Here is a 23,131-nt window from a genome sequence, read left to right on the forward strand (position 1 = left end):
CATAATGCTAGGAGTTTGTTGCATAGACTTCATCAATGAAGGACCCCTGACTTGCTTCCTCTTTGTAGAAGGCTCTCTGATCATGTCAGTTCAATAAAATATTTCTGACAATCTGTACAAATAAGCAAAACACAAGCAATAAGCTTCTCTGTTAATATACAATATGAGCATCAATGATGGAGAGGTGTATCGAGTTTGATGTTTTATTTATCTTCTCTGTCCACTGTTGTAGATTGGTATTAAGCAACAGTTCATGGTTTTTTTTTAAATGCTAATCAGAAATAGTACATCAATAAACTAATGTAGTTCCCGTAACTTCCTGGCTCCTTCTCAGTGAAAGAAATATTTGTTTACTAAAAGGTAAAGGTAAAGGACCCCTGACAATTAAGTCCAGTCGCAGACGACTCTGGGGTTGCAGCGCTCATCTTGCTTTACAGGCCGAGGGAGCTGGCGTTTGTCTGCAGACAGTTTTTCCGGGTCATGTGGCCAGCATGACTAAGCTGCTTCTGGTGCAACCGAACATCGAAACCAGAGCAGCACACGGAAACGCCGTTTACCTTCCTGCCACAGCGATACCTATTTATCTACTTGCACTTTTTGGTGTGCTTTTGAACTACTAGGTTCGCAGGAGCTGGGACCGAGCAACGGGAGCTCGCCCCATTGCAAGGATTCGAACTGCTGACCTTTTGATTGGCAAGCCCAAGGCTCAGTGGTTTAGACCACAGTGCCACCCACGTCCCACTTGTTTACTAACGTGTGAAAATAGTATGCCCATTTTGGGTATTCCAGTTGTAGGTATACTAAACTGTAGTTGAAACACAGATTTATTTCCTTTTTAATCTTCTTGAAAAACAACCTCTGGTCTGCTGCAGATTAATCTTTTCAAATATTTCAAGTGGGGAAGAGCTGTGATCGAGCATCTGCTTTGCATGCAAAAGACCTCAGGTTCAAGTCCCTGGCATCTGCAGGGATGGGTGAGAGAGACCCTTGTCTGAAACCCAGGAGTGCTGCCGCCTGTCAGTGTAGTAGACAATCCTGAGGCAGATGGACTGATGGTCTGACTGGATAAGGCAGATTCCTGTGCTCCTGTGTGTTTATTAGTTGTTGCTTAAAACCCCTAAAGGAGATCTTTGTCTTTCTGTGTGTATATACATACACATGCATGCGTTTTTTTGGCTCTGCTTGACCTTGGTTCTCTGCCTGTTCTTATGACCAGGGGGCAGGCGTGGGGGTGGGGAAGCAATTGGTTTGAGCATTGCAAGTTGTACTAGGTCTAAGCCTCTGCAGAGAACCTTGACCTCAGGAGAACCTGCTCCTTAGAGCAATGTTTCCTTCACTTCTAGGTTATTGCTGAAGTGCTGAACCAGGAATACAAGAAGCTGCTACACAACCACACCTTTGCTCCCTTGAAAAAATATCTGCACAGAATATCAGAGTAGGCAATGGTTATTTAGCAAAGATGTGTCACATGGCTGGTGTGTATATGTGCTCTCTGTGTATGTTATTTCTTGGGAAAGAGCAGGATTTAGTGCCTGCCACCACATAGGTTGACTTAGGTAATTTGTCTTTACACTTTGCAAAATAACACCTCGTTGCAAAGAAAATAAGAACTTGAAGTTGTTCGAAAGAAACAACAAATGGATCTTCTTTCAGTTGTTGAAAGCTGAAGGCAGCGATGAGTAGTGCTGTTGACAAAGCTCTTTGTCGTGTCTTACATAGTGAGCGGAGAGAGAATTAAGGAAACTTTCTGAAGTAGTCAGCAAATTATTGCTGCGAAGCTTGAGATGTGTCCATGGCGATGCGAACAATTCATTCAGCATAATGCTGCACATGTTAGCCTTGGTTTTGCTTTGAAATTACATTCTACAAGTAGAATACTTTTAGTTGTAATTTATTGTGTAGGCCCTATTATTAAGAGAAAGTTGGTTAAGATGATTCATTAAGGAAAGTTTAAGTATTTGAAAGATGCATAAGCTTTATACTTGTGGCTGGCAAAACAGGTGAGCAACTAGACACCCCACTTCAAAAGGACTAGACCCCAATCCACATTTCTTTTTCAGTATATTTGATACTGTTTCTTGTAGGACTAATGTAACTTGCCAGCATCTCACATCTCATTAAACCAGCACTTTTATAGTGTAAACCATTGTTTGCTTTGGTTTTAGTGTGACATGGAAGCCAGGTCAGTGATTTCACTTGCTGTGTGTGTTTTATGTCAGGGTGGCTTCAGTCCCTTCTAGCCACAGGAGCATAAATAAGGGTGGCTCTATCAAAAATATCTATATAATGGGGGAAGACAGCACTTTGTGTATGGTCACACGTACATCGTGATTATGTGCATATTTATCGGGTTGGAAGTTCAGCGCAATTCAGTGGGATTCATAGGTTTTGCATCCGTTTAGTGTCTGTAATACAGCCACTCTGTTTAGAGAATAATTGGGCATATATGTCTAACACAAGACTTATTATAGTTCTGTTGAAGCCTTCCTTTTCTCATGCACTTGCAGTAGTCACGATCTACCCTGTTGACCAAGCAGAAACCCTTGGCGCCATCCTTTAAATCCCCTCTCTTTTTTGTTCTCCATATCCAGTCTGTTACGTTGTGTTGCTTCCCTCTGCACAGCCTTCCAAAACTACTACTGCCCTTTCCTCTCCTTCCTCCTCAGGGAAAGCTCTGGCTCACACTTCATTCATATTCCACCTGGTCAACTGCAGCCTTCTCTTTGCCCTTCACTTGTCATGTCTCAGCCCTATCCAGAGCTCTACCACCAAAATAATTTCTCTTGTCAATCAAACCATGTGACACCCCTCCCTCAATCTGAATGCTGGCTTACTAACGCTTCTGGCACAAACTCCTCATACATACTTACAGCCCCCTGTGGCCTTGACCATCCTCTCTCTCTGCCCTTCGGTCCAAGTGTATATCTGCCATTGTCTATGACCCACCTTTCCTGGGAATCCGTTGGGAGTTGTCCTGAGCCCCTGGTAAATACATGTAACCAAATGGCATGCATCCTTCCCTTGTTTACACTCACCTCCATTACCCACCCCTTGATTTATTGTCTCTCCTATGTTGAACTTCCATATTGCCAACCCTTTTAGATTTCCAGGGAGCTGCCTTTATGATAACCTGCAAAATGCCGTGACATCATCATTTCACCTCAAATACTGAGCGCTAAGCAGAGGGGAACATCCGTAGATATCATTTTCTTCCAGTCCATCACATTAACAGTAAACTGATGAACAGACGTTTTAAAAAACTAATGCCCTGTGGGATATCTTGTGCTTTCAGCATTTCATCCCTTCTCTTCTCCCCCACTCCTTCTTTAAGACTAATGTTGTTTTTGAATGGGCGCTGACACTAGCTGAGAGTTCTCATTGCAGCCTCTTAGAACTGCCCTAATTTTATGATGTTTATAAAATCTTCTTACGTAATTGTTACCCAAGTCTCCCTCCCTCATGCACATGCACATGCACCATAAACACATCCCCATCTTCTGGATTGATTATTGTGATGTATATTGTATTCTAACATGTCAAGACGATGGTGGAAACTGTCTTATTCATTAAGTGCTTATACTAATGGGGTTCTAAATGGGGATCCACATCTCTTTATTGTTACTGAAGCTGAACCCTTTTTGATGTAGATGTTATTTTTCTAAAAATTCCACTACTGTGGCTGATACTTAGATGAAATATTATGTTAGGGTTGTCGCCAATGACATTTTACTCGGGGTAGACCCATTGAAATGAGTGGATCTGAATCATGTCCATTCATTTCAATGGGTCTATTCCCTGAGTATGACTATCACTGCATACAACTCAGTGTGTTCCACTTGAAAAAATATGCCTATTTATCTGCAAAAATGTGCAAGGAAGGACTGTGATGGAAAATGACATGGGAGTGCAGTAAACATGAGAAAGATGGGGCGGGGGGAGAATGTTTGCATTGCTGTAAAAAGTTCGGATGAATTAATTGGCCTGTTGTTGCTGGAAGGCAACCACTCTCTGCATAGCCTGCCTCCAGGACCAACAGAGTTAAGGTACCGCGAGCAAAGGGCTGCTTTGGCTTGAGAAACACTTTGTAAAGAGGAATACTGAAAGTCTGACATTCAGGGAAATCCCTGATAGATTTTCTCTAGTGAGATTCCAATCTAGTGTAGTTGTGGTTATTCTTATTACTAAAAATATGCTTATGAGAAATCTAAAAGTCCACCAGAAAAATACTCTCGGGATTTGTGTTAAAAGTTCAGAATTCTGCTTTTATGTATGCTGATATCAGGTTAGAAGAATGACCACATGTTCAGTAAGATTATTTATTTTCAAGCAACATATAATGGACTCTCTCTTGCCTCCTAATTTATAGCAACCTGCTCTGGGATAGATGCAGTAAAGTCCAGTGCAATTATTCTATAGCAAGCAGATTTCAGAGTTTTTTCCTTGAGGTTCTTTGCCAGCTCTGTTCTGTACCATAAACAGACAGCTTAGCTTACTGTAAATTAGACTTGTTCTTTGACTTTTTTTGTATTTGAAATATTGCTGGAGGAACATATTTGTTCCTACTCCCTGTGTATTAAGTTTCATTGTGCAAGTTGCAAGATGTAGAATGCTGTTTTTCTTTGCTGCTAAATTTCCCCTCCAGCAAAGTGTGGATTGCAGCCCTTGTCCATTATCTATCTGTAGCATCTTAAAAGTATTTCAGTCATCAGTTAGTAATTGTTAAGGCTTCATTCATCACTTGCGGGTGAATGGAAAAGCAAGAACAGCTAACACCCTCTCTCATAATACAGTACTAGAACCCAGGGTCATCCGAAGAAGCTGCATGGTGGGAGATTCAGGGCAGAGAAAAAGAAGTACAGTGGTACCTCAGGTTAAGAACTTAATTCGTTCCGGAGGTCTGTTCTTAACCTGAAACTGTTCTTAACCTGAAGCACCACTTTAGCTAATGGGGCCTCCCACTGCCACCGTGCTACCGCCGCATGATTTCTTTTTATATATATATATAATAATATTTATTAGTTTTCCAACAAATTGAACACAACACTACAAAAAACCAAAAAAAGAAAAAAACATACAATAATACAATACAAAAAACCTGCAAAACACTAACATACAACTAACAAAACAAAACAAAAACCATTTAAAATACAGTCCAATTTCAATATCTTTCTTTCACTAATTTCCACGACCTCCTCACACCTCCCTTTTTGTATTCCACTTCTATTAATTGTTTCAGCATTTCCTTTCCATCTTCCTCTGTTTTCTATCCTATAATTGTCTTAACACATTCTAACCTTATTTTTCCCTTTAATGCTCTAATAATCTATTTATACTTAATTCCTTATAACATTTCTACTAAAGCCATATAACTTCATTCCAACATCTTTCTAACATTCATTAATTTTACAGTATTTCTGTAAATAGTCTTTAAACTTTTTCCAGTCTTCTTCCACCGACTCTTCTCCCTGGTCTCGGATTCTGCCAGTCATTTCCGCCAATTCCATGTAGTCCATCAACTTCATCTGCCATTCTTCCCTGGTGGGTAAATCTTGTGTCTTCCAATATTTCGCGATGAGTATTCTTGCTGCTGTTGTTGCATACATAAAAAAAGTTCTATCCTTCTCTAACACCAATTGGCCGACCATGCCCAGGAGAAAGGCCTCTGGTTTCTTAAGGAAGGTATATTTAAATACCTTTTTCATTTCATTATAAATCATCTCCCAGAATGCCTTAATCCTTGGGCACGTCCACCAAAGGTGAAAGAATGTACCTTCAGTCTCATTACATTTCCAACATTTATTATCGGGCAAATGGTAGATTTTTTGAAGCTTAACTGGTGTCATGTACCACCTATAAATCATTTTCATTAAATTTTCTCTTAAGGCATTACATGCTGTAAATTTCATACCTGTGGTCCATAACCGTTCCCAGTCAGCCATCATTATGTTATGTCCAACATCTTGTGCCCATTTAGTCATAGCTGATTTCACCGTTTCTTCCTGAGTGTTCCATTTCAACAGCAGTTATACATTCTTGACAAATTCTTAGTTTTTGGATCTAACAATTCTGTTTCCAATTTTGATACCGCCGCATGATTTCTGTTCTCATCCTGAAGCAAAGTTCTTAACCCGAGGTACTATTTCTGGGTTAGCGGAGTCTGTAACCTGAAGCGTCTGTAACCTGAGGTACCACTGTACTTTGCTCAGTTGAATGTTCATTACCACAAATTCCCTAACAAGACATGCTTATAGTGACCAGATTGAGCAACTTTAAAAGGGGATTAGATTGTTTTGTGGAGGAAAGACTGTCAATGGCTATTAGTCATGATGGGCATCCATTACCCTCTATCAGAGGCCGTATGCATCTGAATACCAGTTGCTGGAGAACATGAATTTCAGTGCATCCTGCATATGAGTATAGGTATCTGATTGGCCACTGTGGGAACACGATTCTGGACTGGGTGCACCTTATCCTCTTGAGCTCGTTGAGAGTAGCAGGCAAAATGTAATGCAGAATGATTTAGGTCTGTCATCTGAATAAGAAAGACATTTTCAATTTGATTTTTATATTTGCATAGATTTTGATATGGCTAGAGTATGGCTAAATTCTAACTTGTTGTGCTTTTTATCATATCTGAAGCTTTTTTTAAAAAATCACATATAGTGCTTCTGCACTTGGAGGTTCTATATGATATCCCACAAAGGTCAGAACAACTCTCTTGATTAGTCACCCCAGACATTATCTTTCTATATAGTATGCTTTTCTTAGTGGAAGCCAGCTAGCTGGCTTCAACTTTGCCACCCAAAGAAAGGACATAATGATTAATGTTTTGTTAGGTCTTCATTAGACTGCGTATGTCAAGCTGGCTGATTATTCCTTTGATGAGAATGTTTTTGCTGCTGTAGTTTTTTTGTTGGTTTATGGGTCTTTTTATGGGTTATTAGAATGGTTTTATGGAAATGTGTTGTTATATGTTGCACCCTTTTGACTTTTGACATTTTGTAAATAGCATTTTATGTACTAAGCAACTAATAAGTCAAATAATAATAAAGAATAATGGCAACTTGTTACTGGAGACCTAATTAATTTTAAGTTTTATCGATCAATTTAATTGACATCACAGCCCCAGCATTAAGAACACTAAGGGTAGTTTCCATCTGTCTCTCCATACAGGTAGGCAGCTATCTAACATGGGATTGAAAATTGCAGCTGGATACCTTTCAGAAAAATAAAGTTTAAGATTTGTTGCAAGTGAAGTGTTACTGACTTGGGTGGTAAATTGGAGCTTTAGTGAATTACACTAGGATAGCATGAGGTTGGCAGTTTTGTTTCAGAATTTTTCAGTGTGCATTGCTGCATTGGAGTATATGACAGATCTAAAAGAGTTTTGTCATAGTAATGCAAAGGGGAAATAAAGCAATTAAACATGCATAAGTTGTTTAGCAGTCAAACATACATAAGTAGATGTGGACATCAAGCCCTGCTTGAACAGAAATATGCCCTTTATTTCAGAATACAGAAATCAGAATTAAAATATACTACATTGCTATCTTTATTATTTTGCTATTTTCCTTGCAACCTATAAGCATATACATTTTTTGCAAGGAATGAAGATGTTTTCTGCTTCGTGACCAAATTTGCTGTAGTGGCTAAATAAAGGCATAACTGTTATCGTAGTGAATGTATTGGCTGGTCTGTTAGCAACCTACTTGGTTACTTCTCATTTTTGTCTTGTTCCAATTCACTTGTCCTGCTAAGTATATTGTTGAGGTGACGATATCATTTGGGGATGTAAGAGGTGTAAATGAAATATTTCATGTTCTTTCTTGAAAAATGTATCTATGCAGAGCAGATTGCATATCCTCAGTAGAGTAGATGGTCAGCATTACTTCCATAAAAGGTGCACTTGGGTGAAATCAGTTTTGATCAGTAGTTGTTTATTACAATTGATTAATACAGTTCACATAGGTAAGTTCTCCCCTTCTCTAAGGAAATGAATTGTGTTAAACTCTAACAAGAATGTTGTATTACTATATGCTTTAATCTGTATCTGTCACGTCCAGATCTATTGGGCAGGTTTGTTTCTTTGTTTCAATAATGTGTATGTGCTTCCTTTCAGAGCAAAACTCTCCCAAGGTAGCTTGCATCAAAAACATATTGCACCATTTCAATAAAACTGCAATATAAAACTAAAACTTTATAACCTGAAAACAGAGGCAGTTAAAACAATACCGGCTACCACATATTAAAAAGAAATGTGATTTTTTTAAAAAAAAAATCAAGCTCAGTTTATAAACCAATAGAGTAGGATTCATTCACAATCAAGAAAGAGAATTCTACCAAGAAGTCTCCTTTACCCTTGTCTCACAAACCTAAGAGTTCTTGATGGCAGGCCATCTGAGAGCAACCTCAAGGTCCAGGCAGGTTAAGATGGATGCAGCCATCCTGCAAATAACTGGTCCAAAACTATGAATCTATAGTCCATTAATATGTGTCCCTACTTTTCTTTTCTTTTTTTAAAAAAGGCCAAAAATCACTTCTCATAATAAGCCACCTAATCAACAAATCAGTGCCATCTTCCAGGTTCTTGACAGTCTACTTCCTGATTCTTTGCAACTGTGTTTTATATGTCAGTTTGCCAGGATGGAATGTGTGGTTGGGGCTGGGGTCAGGAGACAGGGTGATGGACAAGGAGAATAATTTTGGGGAGAAAACTTTTCTGGGCCTAGTATAGCCACAGACTTTGCATTGCCAACTCCTCCTTTAAGAAGCAAGACATTTGGTTCTGAAAGTAGCACGTTACCATTTCCTTTCTGAAAGGGGATAGGGAGAGATGCATCTGTCTTCATGTTGCAGTGAGAGCACACAGCATGTGTTAAATGGGCTTCTCTTTTCTGCACTCGACAGGAAGAACACTGTCCTCAGCCATGTTTCATGCGCAAAAACCTTCTTCAGGGCTTGCTTTTTATGTGGATATCATTTTTCCAGTTAAGATACATCCTTAATGTTCATGCTTTTGGCTTGGTCAACTGGCCTTTATACAATTTACTGCTCCCCATTACTGTGCTGCCACCATAAATTTATGTTAACATTTACTTATTACTTGCAAACTAAATAAAAAGTCCCACTCTATAGCAGTGTAAATCAAAGGAGAGTGGAGGGTCACCCAAATGCCTCGGAAATACTGACTCCTGGAAATGGTTTGCACCATTACAGATGTCCTTTACTGCAGAATCCTTAACTAGAAAAAAAACATACCAGATTGCTGTCTTTATTATTTTTCTTGGAATCTATAAGGCTGTATATTTTTGCTTTCCATTTTTGTGAGGAAATGACTAGTTCAGTCTACTTCCCCTCTCTTTACCTGCTCTGTTTCGCCTCTTTGTGCCACATATAGGAAACTTAAGGCAAGCCCCAAGCAAAGACATCACCTCTGGTTACTCTAGTAAACAGTCAGGACAGAATGTACTATGAAGGAAGAGTGAAACATCCAGTCTCTGGTGAATGAGGAGGTTACTGTTTTTTGTTCTTGTCAAAACAAGAATGTGCAAGGCTTTCTCCTAGTGACTAAACTTTGGAGCAGAAAAGTTAACCTCACATAATGGGCAAGTATCACAATGCAGTTTGCTAGTGAACTTGGGGAGAGCATAACATACTATCTCTGATGTCTACCTGTGGGGCATGTTGGAGAGCCTGAAGATGATTTTTTCAATGTGATTAACTCATTGAATCCCATATTTCTTTCTACAGATTACCTTGCTAACCATGGCCGTTTGAGTGAGTCGGAGGCCAGGCGCAAATTCTGGCAGATTCTCTCCGCTGTCGAATACTGTCACAGCCGTAAGATTGTGCACCGTGACCTCAAAGCTGAAAACCTCCTGCTTGATAACAACATGAATATTAAAATAGCAGGTACCTCAATACTTTTTTTCCTTTTGTCCTAGTGCCTGGGAAATAAATTCCTCTTTCCTCCAAGTGACTTTGGCAAACTTCCTATAGCAGCCCTAGAGAAAGTGGAAAGACAGAGAGGATTTCCTGATATGCCCCCTTTGCATTATGGGTGGTGTAGGCTTTTGACACTAAGTTCTTACTAAAAATAGCTGCTGCTTGTATTTCTTTCTTGGGGGAAAATGGCAGTAATTTTGTAGGGTTTTATGATTTTTTGTAGTGTCATGACAACTTGTTAGCATAGCCAGATGTGCTGGCTACAATCAAATTTAATCAAATAATTCTTGAGTATAAAAAAGCTCAAAATGGAAACTCTCTGGATTATTTTAGCATGCTTGATTTAATTTTAATTACAAATTTAGACACAGCAGATGTTCCTTGCAATAGATAATTTTCTTTTGCCTCAGTATAATACTAAGGATCCTTGGATTGCCAGACCAGAATTTCAAAAATGAGGGACACTCATTTTTAAGCTGCTGAGAGTTCTATAGAGCAGTAGAGTTCTTGGAATAAAAGATGTCTGGCAAGTTCTCCAGATGGTGTTTAGCTTCAAGGAGGAGGGAATAATGACTGTTTAAGGCTTCTTAGCATTTTCTTACGTAGGGATAGATGACAGAGAAAGAAGAGCAGCTGCACCAAGGAAAAAAAGTTGGCAGGAAAGTTAGCTTGTTAAAAACAAATCCCCATGAAATTAAAAATCACTCTGAAAGACACACAGTGCTGGTATCAAACAGTAGCACTTCATACAGGAGGGAAAGATACAAGAGGCCAGCCTTTCCCAACGTGGTGCTCTCCAGATGTGATAGCTGGGGCTGGTGAGCATTGTGCTCCAAACCATATGGAGGGCACCTGGTTGGGGAAGACTGCAATAGCCCATGCACTGTGGTGCTGCGGTGAATCCAACCCCCACACAACACACATACCCTACCCAAGCCTGGCTTGATGGGTTTTACAGAGAAGACTTACTCCTTCCACTGAAATGAGTGAAATTCAGTGGACCATTAAGCACTGGCCTTAATGCATGAAAAAAACCAGGATATTAAGAGGATATTGGAATGAGATTTTCTTTTGCAGGGAAGTAAGTAGTTTGCCCCTATAACAAATGAACCACTTGCATACAAAAAAGCCTGCAGACTATTTTCTTTTCTATTTTTTTCACTTAAAACATCTCCAATAGACACATTTCAAACGGGAAGTTGGGAAATGGGGAAGTGTTCGATTCCTCACACTATGTAGTTTGCCGTGCTGAGAAAAATGGGGATCCTCTTAGGGCAGCAAATAAAGGGTTGAAGGACAGAAAAACCACACAGCAAAAGATCTGTGTGTAACTTGTTTGCATTGATGAACTTTGATGACAAGAATCCTTCATATGCTGTTGTGTGGCAGCGGCAGCAGCATTTTATTTATCAATTTGGGCTGCACCATTGTCCGTTTTTAAAGACACACCTGTGTGCCTTAAGGATGGATTTGGCAGTCTGGGACATCTGCATGAGGTAATCAAGTGTCTTGGTTTTTCATACCTCTGTCAGAATGGGTGATGCTTTTTTGTTTGTTTGTTCTGTTGCAACCCATGTTCTTTGGAATTCTGGCACTTGTCAGATTCTGTATCCTCCATGATGATTTCAGCGCTGTAAAAATGAACACTAAAATTGAAATATTTGGACACTGTGACCTGAAGGCTCAAAGTTTGTGCTGAGTTCCCACTCCATGGGTTCTTGGCATACTTACTACATTTTTATTCTGCCCTTTCCCTAAGAAATGCACGACAGCCACACATAGCCTTGCTTCCTCCTCACCAACACACATTTTATTTTCACAATGATATTGGGAGGTAAGTTGGGCTGGGAGTAACTGGTCCAAGGTAGCAGTGCAAGGATTTGATTCTGTGTAGCTCCTATCTTTAATCCAGCATGAAATTCACTATACTGCATTGAAATCTAAATTATATTTCAAAAGGGTCCTGGGATCAGAACAAGCGCCCATCTAAACCAGCAACCTGTTCCTAACGCTTACTAGCCAGATGATTCCTGAAAGTTCACATCAAAGATATGAAGGCTCTAGCTCTCCCATATTAATTCCCCAACTACTAGTAATCGCAGGAACATTGCCTCTGAAAGTGCAGGCTCGACTCGGCTATCCTTGTCAGTTTTCATTGACAGGCCTATACCCCCCAGGAATTTGTCTCTTTTTAAAACTGCTTTAGCCATCGTCAATCACTACATCATTTCATACTATTTTTGCTCAGTATATGAGCTATGTATTTTTCAATGGCTTTGGGCACTCCCTTTTGAAATTCAAATGACTGTCTGTGATACTGTTTCTGTCTTGCTGCTTGAAGATCTCTGTACTTCCTTTAATTACCCAAATTAATACTGACCTTATTTTTAAATACTTTAAATATGACCATTTATCATATGGTAACATATGACATTGGGTCATGTAGCCACTTGCTACAATGATAATCTCTCTGGTGAATTTTACACTCCTGGTTCTTACCCAGATTTCTGAATAGTTTGCTAAAATTCTGTTAATGCTAGGATGGGTGGTTTGGATGACTGATCTAAGCAAGTTCTAATGTATATGTGTTGGAAGCCACCCAGAGTGACTGGGGCAACCCAGCCAGATGTGTGGGGTATTGTTGTTGTTGTTGTTGTTGTTGTTGTTGTCATTGTTATTGTCATTGTTCTTGATAAATGGTTGCATGGACTCTATGTGAATTTTCCTATGGAGAGGGGCACGGTTTGGTGCAAGCCTGGCAATTTTTCTCCCAGACTTCTTGGGAGAAAACACAGTTCTGTTGGCTATTCTGAGAAAATACTTGTCCTTCTGGTTAGCTTTTGAGGGGCTTGTGAAGACTGTTAGGCACATCAGTCTTCCAGGTGCTGTGAAAGTGATGACACAGAATTGTGTTTCAGTGGGCCCCTTTATAAAAGGAAGCAACCGTCTGGGCCTGACATTGTAATTGCAGCACTTCAGAGCTGGCAGAAATGTTGCTGTCTTGCGTGTTCTCGACCCACTCCTTAAAGTCCACATTAGCCTCTTTAAAGGCCAGGAGGGTTAAATCCAGCAAAGCAGTTTGAGCATCAGTGTGATGCTGTGCAGAAGACAGGACTCCATGATTTGAATGCAGTTAGGTCATTTGAAGGAAAGTGGGGACGGGAGACTGTTATTTTGAAAGGGCTCACAGCAGCCTTTTCTGCTGGTGGACCGTGTAACATGCATTGACGTCAGAACTGGGTGATCAGTGATCAGTATTCAGTTCCTGCAGTGGGTCAGGTTTATGCCTCTCACTCATTCCTTTCCTTTTATCAGCACCTCTCTTTGCAATTACTGCCTTGCTCACATTACCAAATAACAAAAGATCCACACATCTCCCTCCTGAAGCTGAGGAGAGATGCCTTCTGCTAGCAAACAAACCCAATTTCTTAAAATTACTCCCCTTTAAAACTCATTTGCTCTTTTTAGACAAAAGAGTTTTCAAATTCTTCAAACTGTAGGGGAAGGGAGCTTATTTTGCTCTGGAGCCCTTTGCTGTGGATTGCTGTATCTCGTACATTAGTATTAAATAATAAACATCACAGAAAACTGGTGGGTGGGTGAATTTGACATGCAGTATTGCCCAACAGGTGTTCCCTGGTTGTACAAGGCTCTGTAATTTTACCTTATCAAAAGTATTGCATAATCTGGTTTGGAAATTTCCCAAGTAAGATGCTTTTTAAAAAGCTTTAATTCATATGGAAATATTGTTGTTTTCCTGTCTGTCTCTGTGTTGTTGTTTTTAAAATCTCAGCTCAGTATCGCAGATTTGTGGGGAAAGTGTCTTTACACCTGCATAGGAAGCAAGGTGGGAATAATTTGCTTCATCTCTTTTCAAAGTTTGCTAGGGGGGATTTTTGAAAAGTTCACAACAAAGACGGTAGTAGAAACTGACTAACAGAGGGCATTAGTTATCATAGATTAATTTTCCAGCTTCTAGGGTGAAGGAAGATAGAATGAATGGGGAAATGTGACATGAACAGCCATCTGGGTTTCCCAGCAGTGTTCAAATAAAAGGAGAACAAGTTTCTTCCTTACTAGAAGATTATCACTTCACGGCTGGGAAGGACCTCAAAGTAAATTAGCCAGTCCCCTGCCATTAAAAAGATCAATACCTTTACAGCCCTCAGCAAGTATTTAATTTATTTCTATTCTATTAGTGACTTCATAAGATCCCTTTTGCAATTAATTCTGTGGCTCTTCTTCCTTTCTTGACATTCCTTTTTATTATAGCCATCCTTAAAGCAGCCATTATGAGTGTGAATGTTTAGCATATTGCCCCTTCAGCCACCCACTTCTTTTAAAGCTAAAACAGTTTCAATGCCTTTTGTTATCCTCTTAGGTTTTGCGTTGGATTTATCTATATCTAACATTCTTAAATAACTCAAACTTAAGGCTCTAGGTGGGCCACAAAATTTATAAGACATAATCTCAGCAGTCACCATCCAAAGTAAAACAAGCAATTACATACCCTGGGGAAAATAGTGAAGCAAAAACCACTCTTGCTTGGCACTGACTGTGTTAGCAGGCAAAAACCTGTAAGCAAAACCTTCCAGTCTCCTTTTCGCAACCATGCCCAAGGAGGAGACAAGCCTGAGGTTCACTGTGTGTGGCTCATTCTTGTAATGCTAAACTTTGGTCTAGCATTACATGCACACCAGGCCATCTGCTTATCTGGTCAAAGAGCAGCAAAATCAGATGATTTTTCTTGCGCCACTGGCATTTTTCTTCTGACATATCAAATTTGAAAATAGTGATGTGTACTGTACTCTTGAAATGGTTTTTAAAATGGCTGTTTTTAAGTGGAAAGTCGGTTAGGTCTGTATTCCTATATTTGAGGTGCAGGTGCAGAACTGCTTGGAAATCAGTTCCACCTTTGTATATTGTTTCCAGTGTTGGACATGTTAGACCCTGAGGTGTGTGATTAGGGCCGTCTGAAGGCCCCTACCTTTGAATGAAATATGGAGGCAGAGTTTGTCAGTATCACACTAGGAGTCCATGTCAGTCTGCTTCTAGTAGCACAGGTCATGCAAGGTAAACTGGGATCTCGCTCTCCAGCATAATGCAGCGTGTTCACCACTGGACCAAAGTCTCTATGATGCCTGTACAACTGCAGCATTTATCCAGTCATGCTGTCTGCTGACCAATGCCACATGGCACTTGCATGCCTTGGCTTAGAACTATGCAGTTGGGAGATAAGACTAAACAAACATCTGTTACCAAACTCGCTTTGAGTTTCGCTTCAAAGTTTCTGGAACTTCACAAGTGAACAATTTTGCTCAAGAATATATGAGGCTTGTTAGTCTGAGGTGTGATTCTTTGCAACGACACAGTTGGAAACCTAGCTTGTGTGCCTCTGTGCTCCACGGAAAAGTAGTAAGAGCAGCTCTTTTAGAGAGGCCATTATGAAGTAATAGTCGGTGCACCTTACTATGCTAATAGCAAGTGTGCATGAAGTCATGCTGTACAAATCTTGCATTACAAACACTATGCAAACGTTGTGTGTTATACTTTTGACAGCAGTATTTGATGGAATAAAGTGTTGAGAGAACTGGAAACATACACTAGCTTGTCTCCTGGAGCCTTTTAAACCAAGAATACTATACTGGTTCACATTGGTGCCCTTAGGATCCTTTGTTTCCACTATCATGCCAGCTTTGCAGGTGACATTAAAATGTACAAGAGCACAAATGGGCTCTTGCATTCACTCCATTGTGTCCTCTTCACCAAGCTGCTTAATTGTTCACCTCTGTGTTTGCTCTTGAGCTGTGAGTTCTGCCCTTGAAGCTGTTCTTACTATTCAGGTTATATTTTAGCTCCTTTTAAGGCTCTCATGGTAAAGGTAACTTCAGTCGCTTCTTGGGAATGGATCTGCAATGCATATAGGTGGGCTGGTAGTAGTTAACGCAGTTGCAACTTCCTGCTGAGAGTTTTCATCACATGGCAGAGACCCCATGCTGAGCAGAACTTGGAGTACCCAGAGAAGAGTGGCAAGAAGGGGGTAGGAAAACAGGAATCCAGACCACCTGCATTCTCAGGATCAAGGCTAAAAACTGCTTTCAGATTCCTAACACCATCATCACAGACACCTGTGATTGTTCTAGCCATGTCTTCCAGAAAAAAATCTTTTTCATAGGATCAAACAAAATGAGTGACCATGGACAACGCCATTGTGTAAAATTGTACCCTGTTTCTACAATGTCTTTATAGTTTTAGGCTAATTATCTTAGCTGTGTGCTAGTTACACATCTCTGATTGATATATAAAAATAATTGGGGCTATACGTAGTACCCACACAGTGAAGTCACAGTACTTAATTGTACGCAGCAGCACCAACAGCACAAGCAGCCTTTAATGGAAACTCATAAACTGAAGGCCTGGAAGTACCAAACGCTGCTATTGTTCTACAAATGTTCAATGCAGCTCCTAACGTTAGTTCGTAACAGGAAGGGAAGGAGATGCCTTTCCTGTACTACTCTGTGTCTAACCTTTGATGGTGCTTGGTAGGAACCAGGCCTGGCCCATTGATAAGGCAGAGCAGGGTGAGGCACCCGCCCCAAGCAGTGGAAGCCCAAGAGGTGGTGCCGACCTCTCCTCTGCTACCCGTCCTACCACTTCCAGAGGGCATGAGATGCCAGCAAGATCTCAGTGGAAGGCACCACTGCTGCTGTTGCTTCGTGGGTAAGAGAAGTGTGGCAGCAGGGGCATGTTGCCATTTCTCCTCAAGGGGCAAAACAGGGCACGGTGCACCTGGAATGAAGTTAATATGACTTGCCTTGATGGTGTGGGGTCTGGTTAAAATGACACGATGGGAGAAGTCTGCTCCTGAATTTTCTTCCTCGGGATTTGAAGTTTTGCTAGAGCCCAAACTCTTATTGAAGCATTAGAGAAATTCTCTTGAGCTGCTAAGACATGAGCATATGTCATATGACATATAGTGTTTTTGTATATCGTTTGGGCTCAAACCAGGGCCCCCACAAATGCAAAGAGCTCACAGGGATTTGGGGGCTTAATATACATTAGGTTCCATTTTGTTTTGTTGAGCATACTAGATAAATACATTCAGCCTGGACTTAAAAATATAGCTAAATTATCAATTACCCCCTCTCTCTCTCTCTTTCTCTCTCTCCAGATTTTGGATTTGGCAACTTCTACAAAAGTGGTGAGCCTCTGACAACATGGTGTGGAAGCCCCCCATATGCAGCCCCTGAGGTGTTTGAAGGCCAGCAGTACGAGGGTCCGCAGCTGGATATATGGGTATCTTAATTGTATTAAATTGAGCGTCCCTTTTAAAAAACTGCTAAATTTTAGTTAACATGTTATATTGCTCTTCCTAATTGGTAGATAAGTTGGTCTTGCTTTTAAAGACAAGTCATAAAGGCCCCAGTAGCTTTGAGAATGGGAAGCAAGAGTTACTTTGAAACTTGTCTTTATTGTATTAGAGGAAACAATTTGGCCAATGCAGAAATCTGGTCCTGTCTTACTGAATCTATGCACTTATGTCTATGCTGCAGTTTAGCTTGCTAATTCCTCCTTCTTGGGAGTTCAAACCAAAGTTAAGATTCTAAATTCTCTGTATGGCCAGAGGGATTGTCTGAGTCATTTGCACATGGCTGCTATCCATCCTCTCTTTCAGTTGAGAGGACAAGACAGTTTGCCTTGAACAATTCTGCTGCAGGCAGGTGCCCGTGGCTGAACCAAAAAGAGTGTGTGTGTGTGTGTGTGTGTGTGTTTGCTTCATGCTACTCTAATGGGAAAGGACACATGGAGGTGACAAGAAAATCTTGCAAAGCACATACAGGAGAGAGGATGTGCTGATCCAGGTTCTTTTAATGCAGTGCCAGGCTTGCTGCTCTCCAGTTTTTTTGGCGGTGGGGAAGTAATTGGGTCTTAGTGTCTCCTGGTATTAGCAATGTTTCCAGAGCATGGTTTTGCTGTCCATTGTGTTGCCAGAGTTTAGGGGCTAAAACCTGTCAGTGTGAATGTCCCGCAGCATTTATGGCACCAGTTTTCAGTCATGGGATTGAGCCTACAAGTTACTTCAGTGAGGAAAACAGTAACATCAGAAGGTCTATGCGGCCCACGGCTAAAAAAGGTTTCTGACCCCTGGTCTGTACTAGGGTTTCCATCCGTCCAGAATTTCCTGGTGGAAATCGCTTTAATGTCCACAAAAATCTGAATGTATGGTAACCCAACCTCAACAACTTTTGTGTCCAGATTTTCACCTTTTGAACTATGGCAACCCTAGTCTATACCTTCAGACTGTTTATGGCAAGCATATTTTGCTATATTTATATTTTTGTTATCATTCGCACTATGGATGCAGTGAAAATTGCCATATTGGAACTGGCCCTCGGTCTTGGTTTTCTTTGGAAAGGAGGCAGGGTGCAGACATTAGTGCTGCGTTCTTCTCTGTGAAGACACCCACGTTGTTTTACAAATAAACACATCTCAACAAGAGTTCCCCTTTAATGAGGAAACTGTTACGGCCTCATTGCGCCCGCTGTCCTCTAACTTCCAGATGAACTCGGTACACACCTTAAACACACCCAAGGATTTACAGCACCTAATGCTGTGTGGAGATGTGCCAGATCAACAGGAGTTTTGAAAAATATTTGTGGAAGCTATTGACTTTGTTAGGTTGCTAACAAAAATACCTTTCAAAACCAGATGAAAAGCACTGGCTGTACAATGCAAATGTTCTTTTGAAAAATAAATTTGTGCCTCTTACAAAATTGGTCAGTGATTCTCACAATTATGGTGGGATTGGTGCCTTTTCTCCTCCCCCTCAAAATCTGTAGCGGCAAAAACAGCTCAGAAAAGTGCTCTGCCTAGGCTCCCAAAATTTGCCATTGGGAAACAGATGCTCTCCATTTAAAGGAGAAAAGATAAATCTTTTGTTGTTGTTGTTGCGTTACCCCAGTCTCTGTGTGGCATTACATTGTTCAGCAGATTTAATGCTACCAAATACTGTGCATACTTTCCAGCAGGCTCAGTCATTATTAGCACATTGCTGCTACTTTGACTTTGTCTCTTCCCTTTTTCTTTCCCCTCCCCCGTCTTACATAATAAATCTTAACAGGCTTTGCATAGAATCAGGATCTGAGGCTCTTATCCTGACCTTCACAGGGATTTCTTCTCGTAAGCTTTTGCAAGTTGGGAACTAGGGAGAATCACACTTTTGTGCTCTGAGCAGAGAGAATTCAAGCAAACTTCAGGGTGGGATTCAGATTTTATTTTTTAAAAGTAATTTCTATTCAAGATTTTCTTGGTATGTGCATTTTTTAAGGTTGCAGTCCGTTCTACAAATCAGTTACATTTGATATGAGACATTAGTGTTGTATGCAGGATAGGGTCGGGGCACAAGAGGGGGGAGAGGAGGGGTTTTTATTAAGAAGGTTGTTTATATTTTATTGAGTAAAGCTAGCTTGTAGATCCCACACTCCCTTATCAGTCTCACTCCTGTCTTGTTTGCAGTTCCAGAGTTGCAGATAGAACTTCTGTCCTTTAAAGTGATCTAAGGAAGGTGCGGGTTCCAGAGGTGCCCATAAGTTCAGTTGGATGTTGCCCAACTGAAGAACTTGAAGGCAAATCATAATAATTCCAAATAAAATCATAACTCTGCAATTGAGTACTAGTATCGAGAAGTCATTTCTAAATGGATTCAGGTGATAAAATGGAACCCACAGTTGGCTTGCTCAAACACAAATGTGCAGATGATGGGGAAGTCACACTACACTAGGTTCTAAGTTGGTTCGCAGTTCAGCCATAGTGACTTGGAATGGATTCCTTCCTCTCTTGTCTGCTTGGTGTCAAAAACTGGCTCCCTGTTTCCCTAGTAGGAATGCTTGAAGCAAGAGATGCTTCAGCAATACAGTCCTGGTCAAATTATTTTGATTCCTCAACAAGTCAGCATCCCAACTTTTGCATCCAAGTTATAGAAATGTGTTTCATTGGTACAATGTATGAAAAGGCTTTTTGCAGAATTCTGAAAGACAAAAAAGCAGTATATTTTGACATGTACAGATGATACATGTGTTTTATCCTTTTCTTAAAGCTACTGTTGTATGTTTTAAAATACCTCTTAACTGTTTATCAATAATTTTAAAGTTTTTTTTAATATGCTTTTCTAAACCACATAAGAGGTTCTCTTACAATCAAGTGTTAAATAAATCTGATGAAAAATTAGACATGGGCTTCTAAAGGTTAATGGTGTTATTGCTACCAGCAGCTTGTAGGCCTTGCTAGTCTGTGTTATATATATGGGATAATTTCTGGATATACCTTGCTTACATACTGAAACATTCAGATGTAGTGAAAAGCCACCGGAAAGAAAACATTAGTATATAAGGGTTTTACCAGCACACTATGGAGCAAGGTACAGTTGTCCGCATGTTTTGAAAGTCAAATCTAATACTCCTCTTTCTCTTTCAGAGCATGGGTGTAGTTCTGTACGTCTTAGTATGTGGAGCACTGCCTTTTGACGGACCTACACTGCCCATCCTGAGGCAACGGGTTCTGGAAGGGAGGTTCCGGATCCCTTATTTCATGTCTGAAGGTAACATCATCATCATCATCATTTTTTATTTATACCCCACCCATCTGGCTTGGTTTCCCCAGCCACTCTGGATGGCTTCCAGCAGGATATTAAAAACACAGTAAAAGATCCAACATTAAAAACTTCCCTAAACAGTTTTGTGTAAGGCTTTTTGGCTTAATTTTTCCTATTGTTTATAATACAGGCAATGACTGATTGATGCATGTCCATGTACACACAATGCTGAACTTGAAAGTGACCCGAAAATGTCACTAAAGCATCACTAAAAGGGCAGAACACTTTATGTGGGCCCCACCAATGCACAGTGTATGTTTGTGAGGAGAGAGTTCAGAACGTCAGAAATACTGTAAAGATACCAACTCACTAGCATGGTTTGATTAAACACAAGTCAGAAAATAAAATCAAAGGTAGAGTAAGGATAACATGGAATGAAATTGACTGCAATATGTAAACATGAAGGAAAATTTGGTATAAAACTGATAAGAAAATAAGAGTATTGAGGTATAAGATTATAAAAATAAGATAATAATTAAGCAGAAGTAGTAAATATTTCAAGAAGCAGAAGGGGAAGTTGAGGGAAGTCATGGGGAGGGTTTTTTTTCTTTTTCTTTTATGTGACAAATGTTATATTGCGTTTTTGATTGACTATAAATTGTAAAAATCCAATAAAATATTTAAAAAGAGAGAGAGTTCAGAACGTAACTGCCGTGCAAAGCAAGGATTGCCTGTATTCTGCTGGTGATGAAGGTGATAGAAGTCCTAAAGAAATATTCGTTTCCGTCCTATGGCAAAAAAGTGCAGAGATTTAGACTAAAACAGCAAGTTATTTCTAATTTCACAGTTACTATGGCTTAATTTGCCTGAAAACCATCTTTGAGTATACAATAATAGTACATAATACAGCTGCTTGCACATGGGGGAAGTTGTTATCCAATTGCTTAGTGATGCAGCCATATTAACACATGATAACCTGATGATGCCTAAACATCAGTATGTAAGACAATGCTATTGGATGGCCGCATCACCAGCTGTAATGTGTGTTTAATAGGCTATGAGGATGTTTGTCCCATGATTTTAGCATTGACCAGAGCAGCATCCTAGAGCAGCAGTGCTCTAGCCACTGCTAAGTCTTCTAGGTTGGTATATGATAGCTGCTTGATGTGACATGGAATGCAGCTAGGATGTCATGATGCTAAGCAGGAATGAATGGACCTATCTAACTCACTTCAAAACTACATGCACATCCCTTTATTTGCATGTCCATTGTGTGCTTAATCTTAATCACTTGTAGTCTTTCCATTACTGTGGCTTTTAAAAACAAAAAACAACAGCACTTCTTTGCATGAAAAACTCCTAAAGCAATGTGATCATCACCTTGTTATGTTTCCCTTCTGACATTTCTCCCTCTCCTCACTTCATGTTTTCCATTTCTTTTTCGTTCATCTATGCTTCTGCTGATCTTGAGCTGAAAAGTGTGGCAGTGTCTTCGTATTTTGTTTCTGGAAAAACCCAAAATCTGCCTCCTATCAAAATCTTTGTTACAGGCTCTTAGTGTTGGTGTCAAACCATCAAGGGGTATTCCAGATAGGGAATTAATGTTGCCCATAGATTGTTCAGATCTGATTTTTCTGTGTGTGTGTGATTAGTACATGACCATCCACACAATATTTTTTAGTTTTAGCTTTTTCATAGGCATTCCACTGTTTCCTGTTTACACAACTGAGCAGTTCTTGATGGAATGTTTCTGTGCTATGTTTTCTGACCCCCTCAGTCACTACTCCCCTGATCTTCACTACCTCTTCCCCTTGTGGGCATGGACAGGTATTTCTGTACATTTGCGTACAGATCTTAAATGCTTTTACTCCAAAGGAGGTGTGCAAGAACCAGCCTTTAGTTGTCATGTTTCATTATGGACAAATTGGATACTTCTGCTTTGTGGGAGAGGATCCATTCCCATTCGGTGGCTTTTAAAAAAGAGTCATATAGACGTCTTGTGCAAGACAGATATGTAGCTATACTGCAATCCTGGCAAAGTGGTCTTGCACATGACTTGGGTTAAAAATAGAAAGAAGTCCTGTTGGGGACTGTGATTAGTCTCCAAGGTAATCTTCTACATGCATCAAGACCTTGAAAGAATAGTTGATGAAATTTCGATGTGACTACACATGCAGCTATTAGTGGAAGCAGGCACAGTTGTGTTATTTGTGCTGCTGGAAACAGAATGGCTAGGTTTTGCTCAGGTGAAGAGCAAACAGAAATAGGGGTGCAGTGGTAGGAGCCGCAGCCAGGAACATCACCATACAAACCAGTCCCCCCCGTCAGAAAAATGCTCAAAGGAGCTTCTATACCAGCAGGTATAATTGGTCATTTTTACTTAAGAGGAAATCTGGGTTACATGGGGAGTACAAAGGTGACATTTTGATGAGGAAGACATTGTTTAAACAATGCAAAAACTCTTAAACATGAGCAGCAATGATAGCACAATAAACTTCCATTTGGGAGCATCCTAGTCCCCTACATGGTCTATGCGTTCTATAACCTCCACAATGTCAGTGTTAACTTTGCTGTATATTAGTGTACCGTGAATGC

General features: G+C 40.2%; 1 protein-coding gene and 1 long non-coding RNA gene across 2 annotated transcripts in view; one reads left to right on the forward strand and one right to left on the reverse strand.

The window, feature by feature from the left end:
- SIK2 (salt inducible kinase 2) overlaps positions 1 to 23,131 on the forward strand; it is an 80,529-nt gene that overhangs the window by 33,138 nt on the left and 24,260 nt on the right. Inside the window, 3 exon segments of the mRNA XM_082200940.1 lie at positions 9,751 to 9,912; positions 17,117 to 17,241; positions 20,419 to 20,542. Of these exon segments, the coding sequence (XP_082057066.1) occupies positions 9,751 to 9,912; positions 17,117 to 17,241; positions 20,419 to 20,542 (411 nt within the window).
- On the reverse strand, positions 10,337 to 15,045 carry LOC309519381. Its single transcript, XR_014213828.1, has 3 exons — positions 14,456 to 15,045; positions 11,469 to 11,576; positions 10,337 to 10,578 (listed from the first exon to the last, which is right to left on the reverse strand). It is a non-coding gene; the product is annotated as an uncharacterized lncRNA (long non-coding RNA).

This window comes from Podarcis vaucheri, assembly GCF_965113315.1.
Source record: "Podarcis vaucheri genome assembly, chromosome: 15".
NCBI classification, from domain to species: Eukaryota; Metazoa; Chordata; class Lepidosauria; order Squamata; family Lacertidae; genus Podarcis; species Podarcis vaucheri.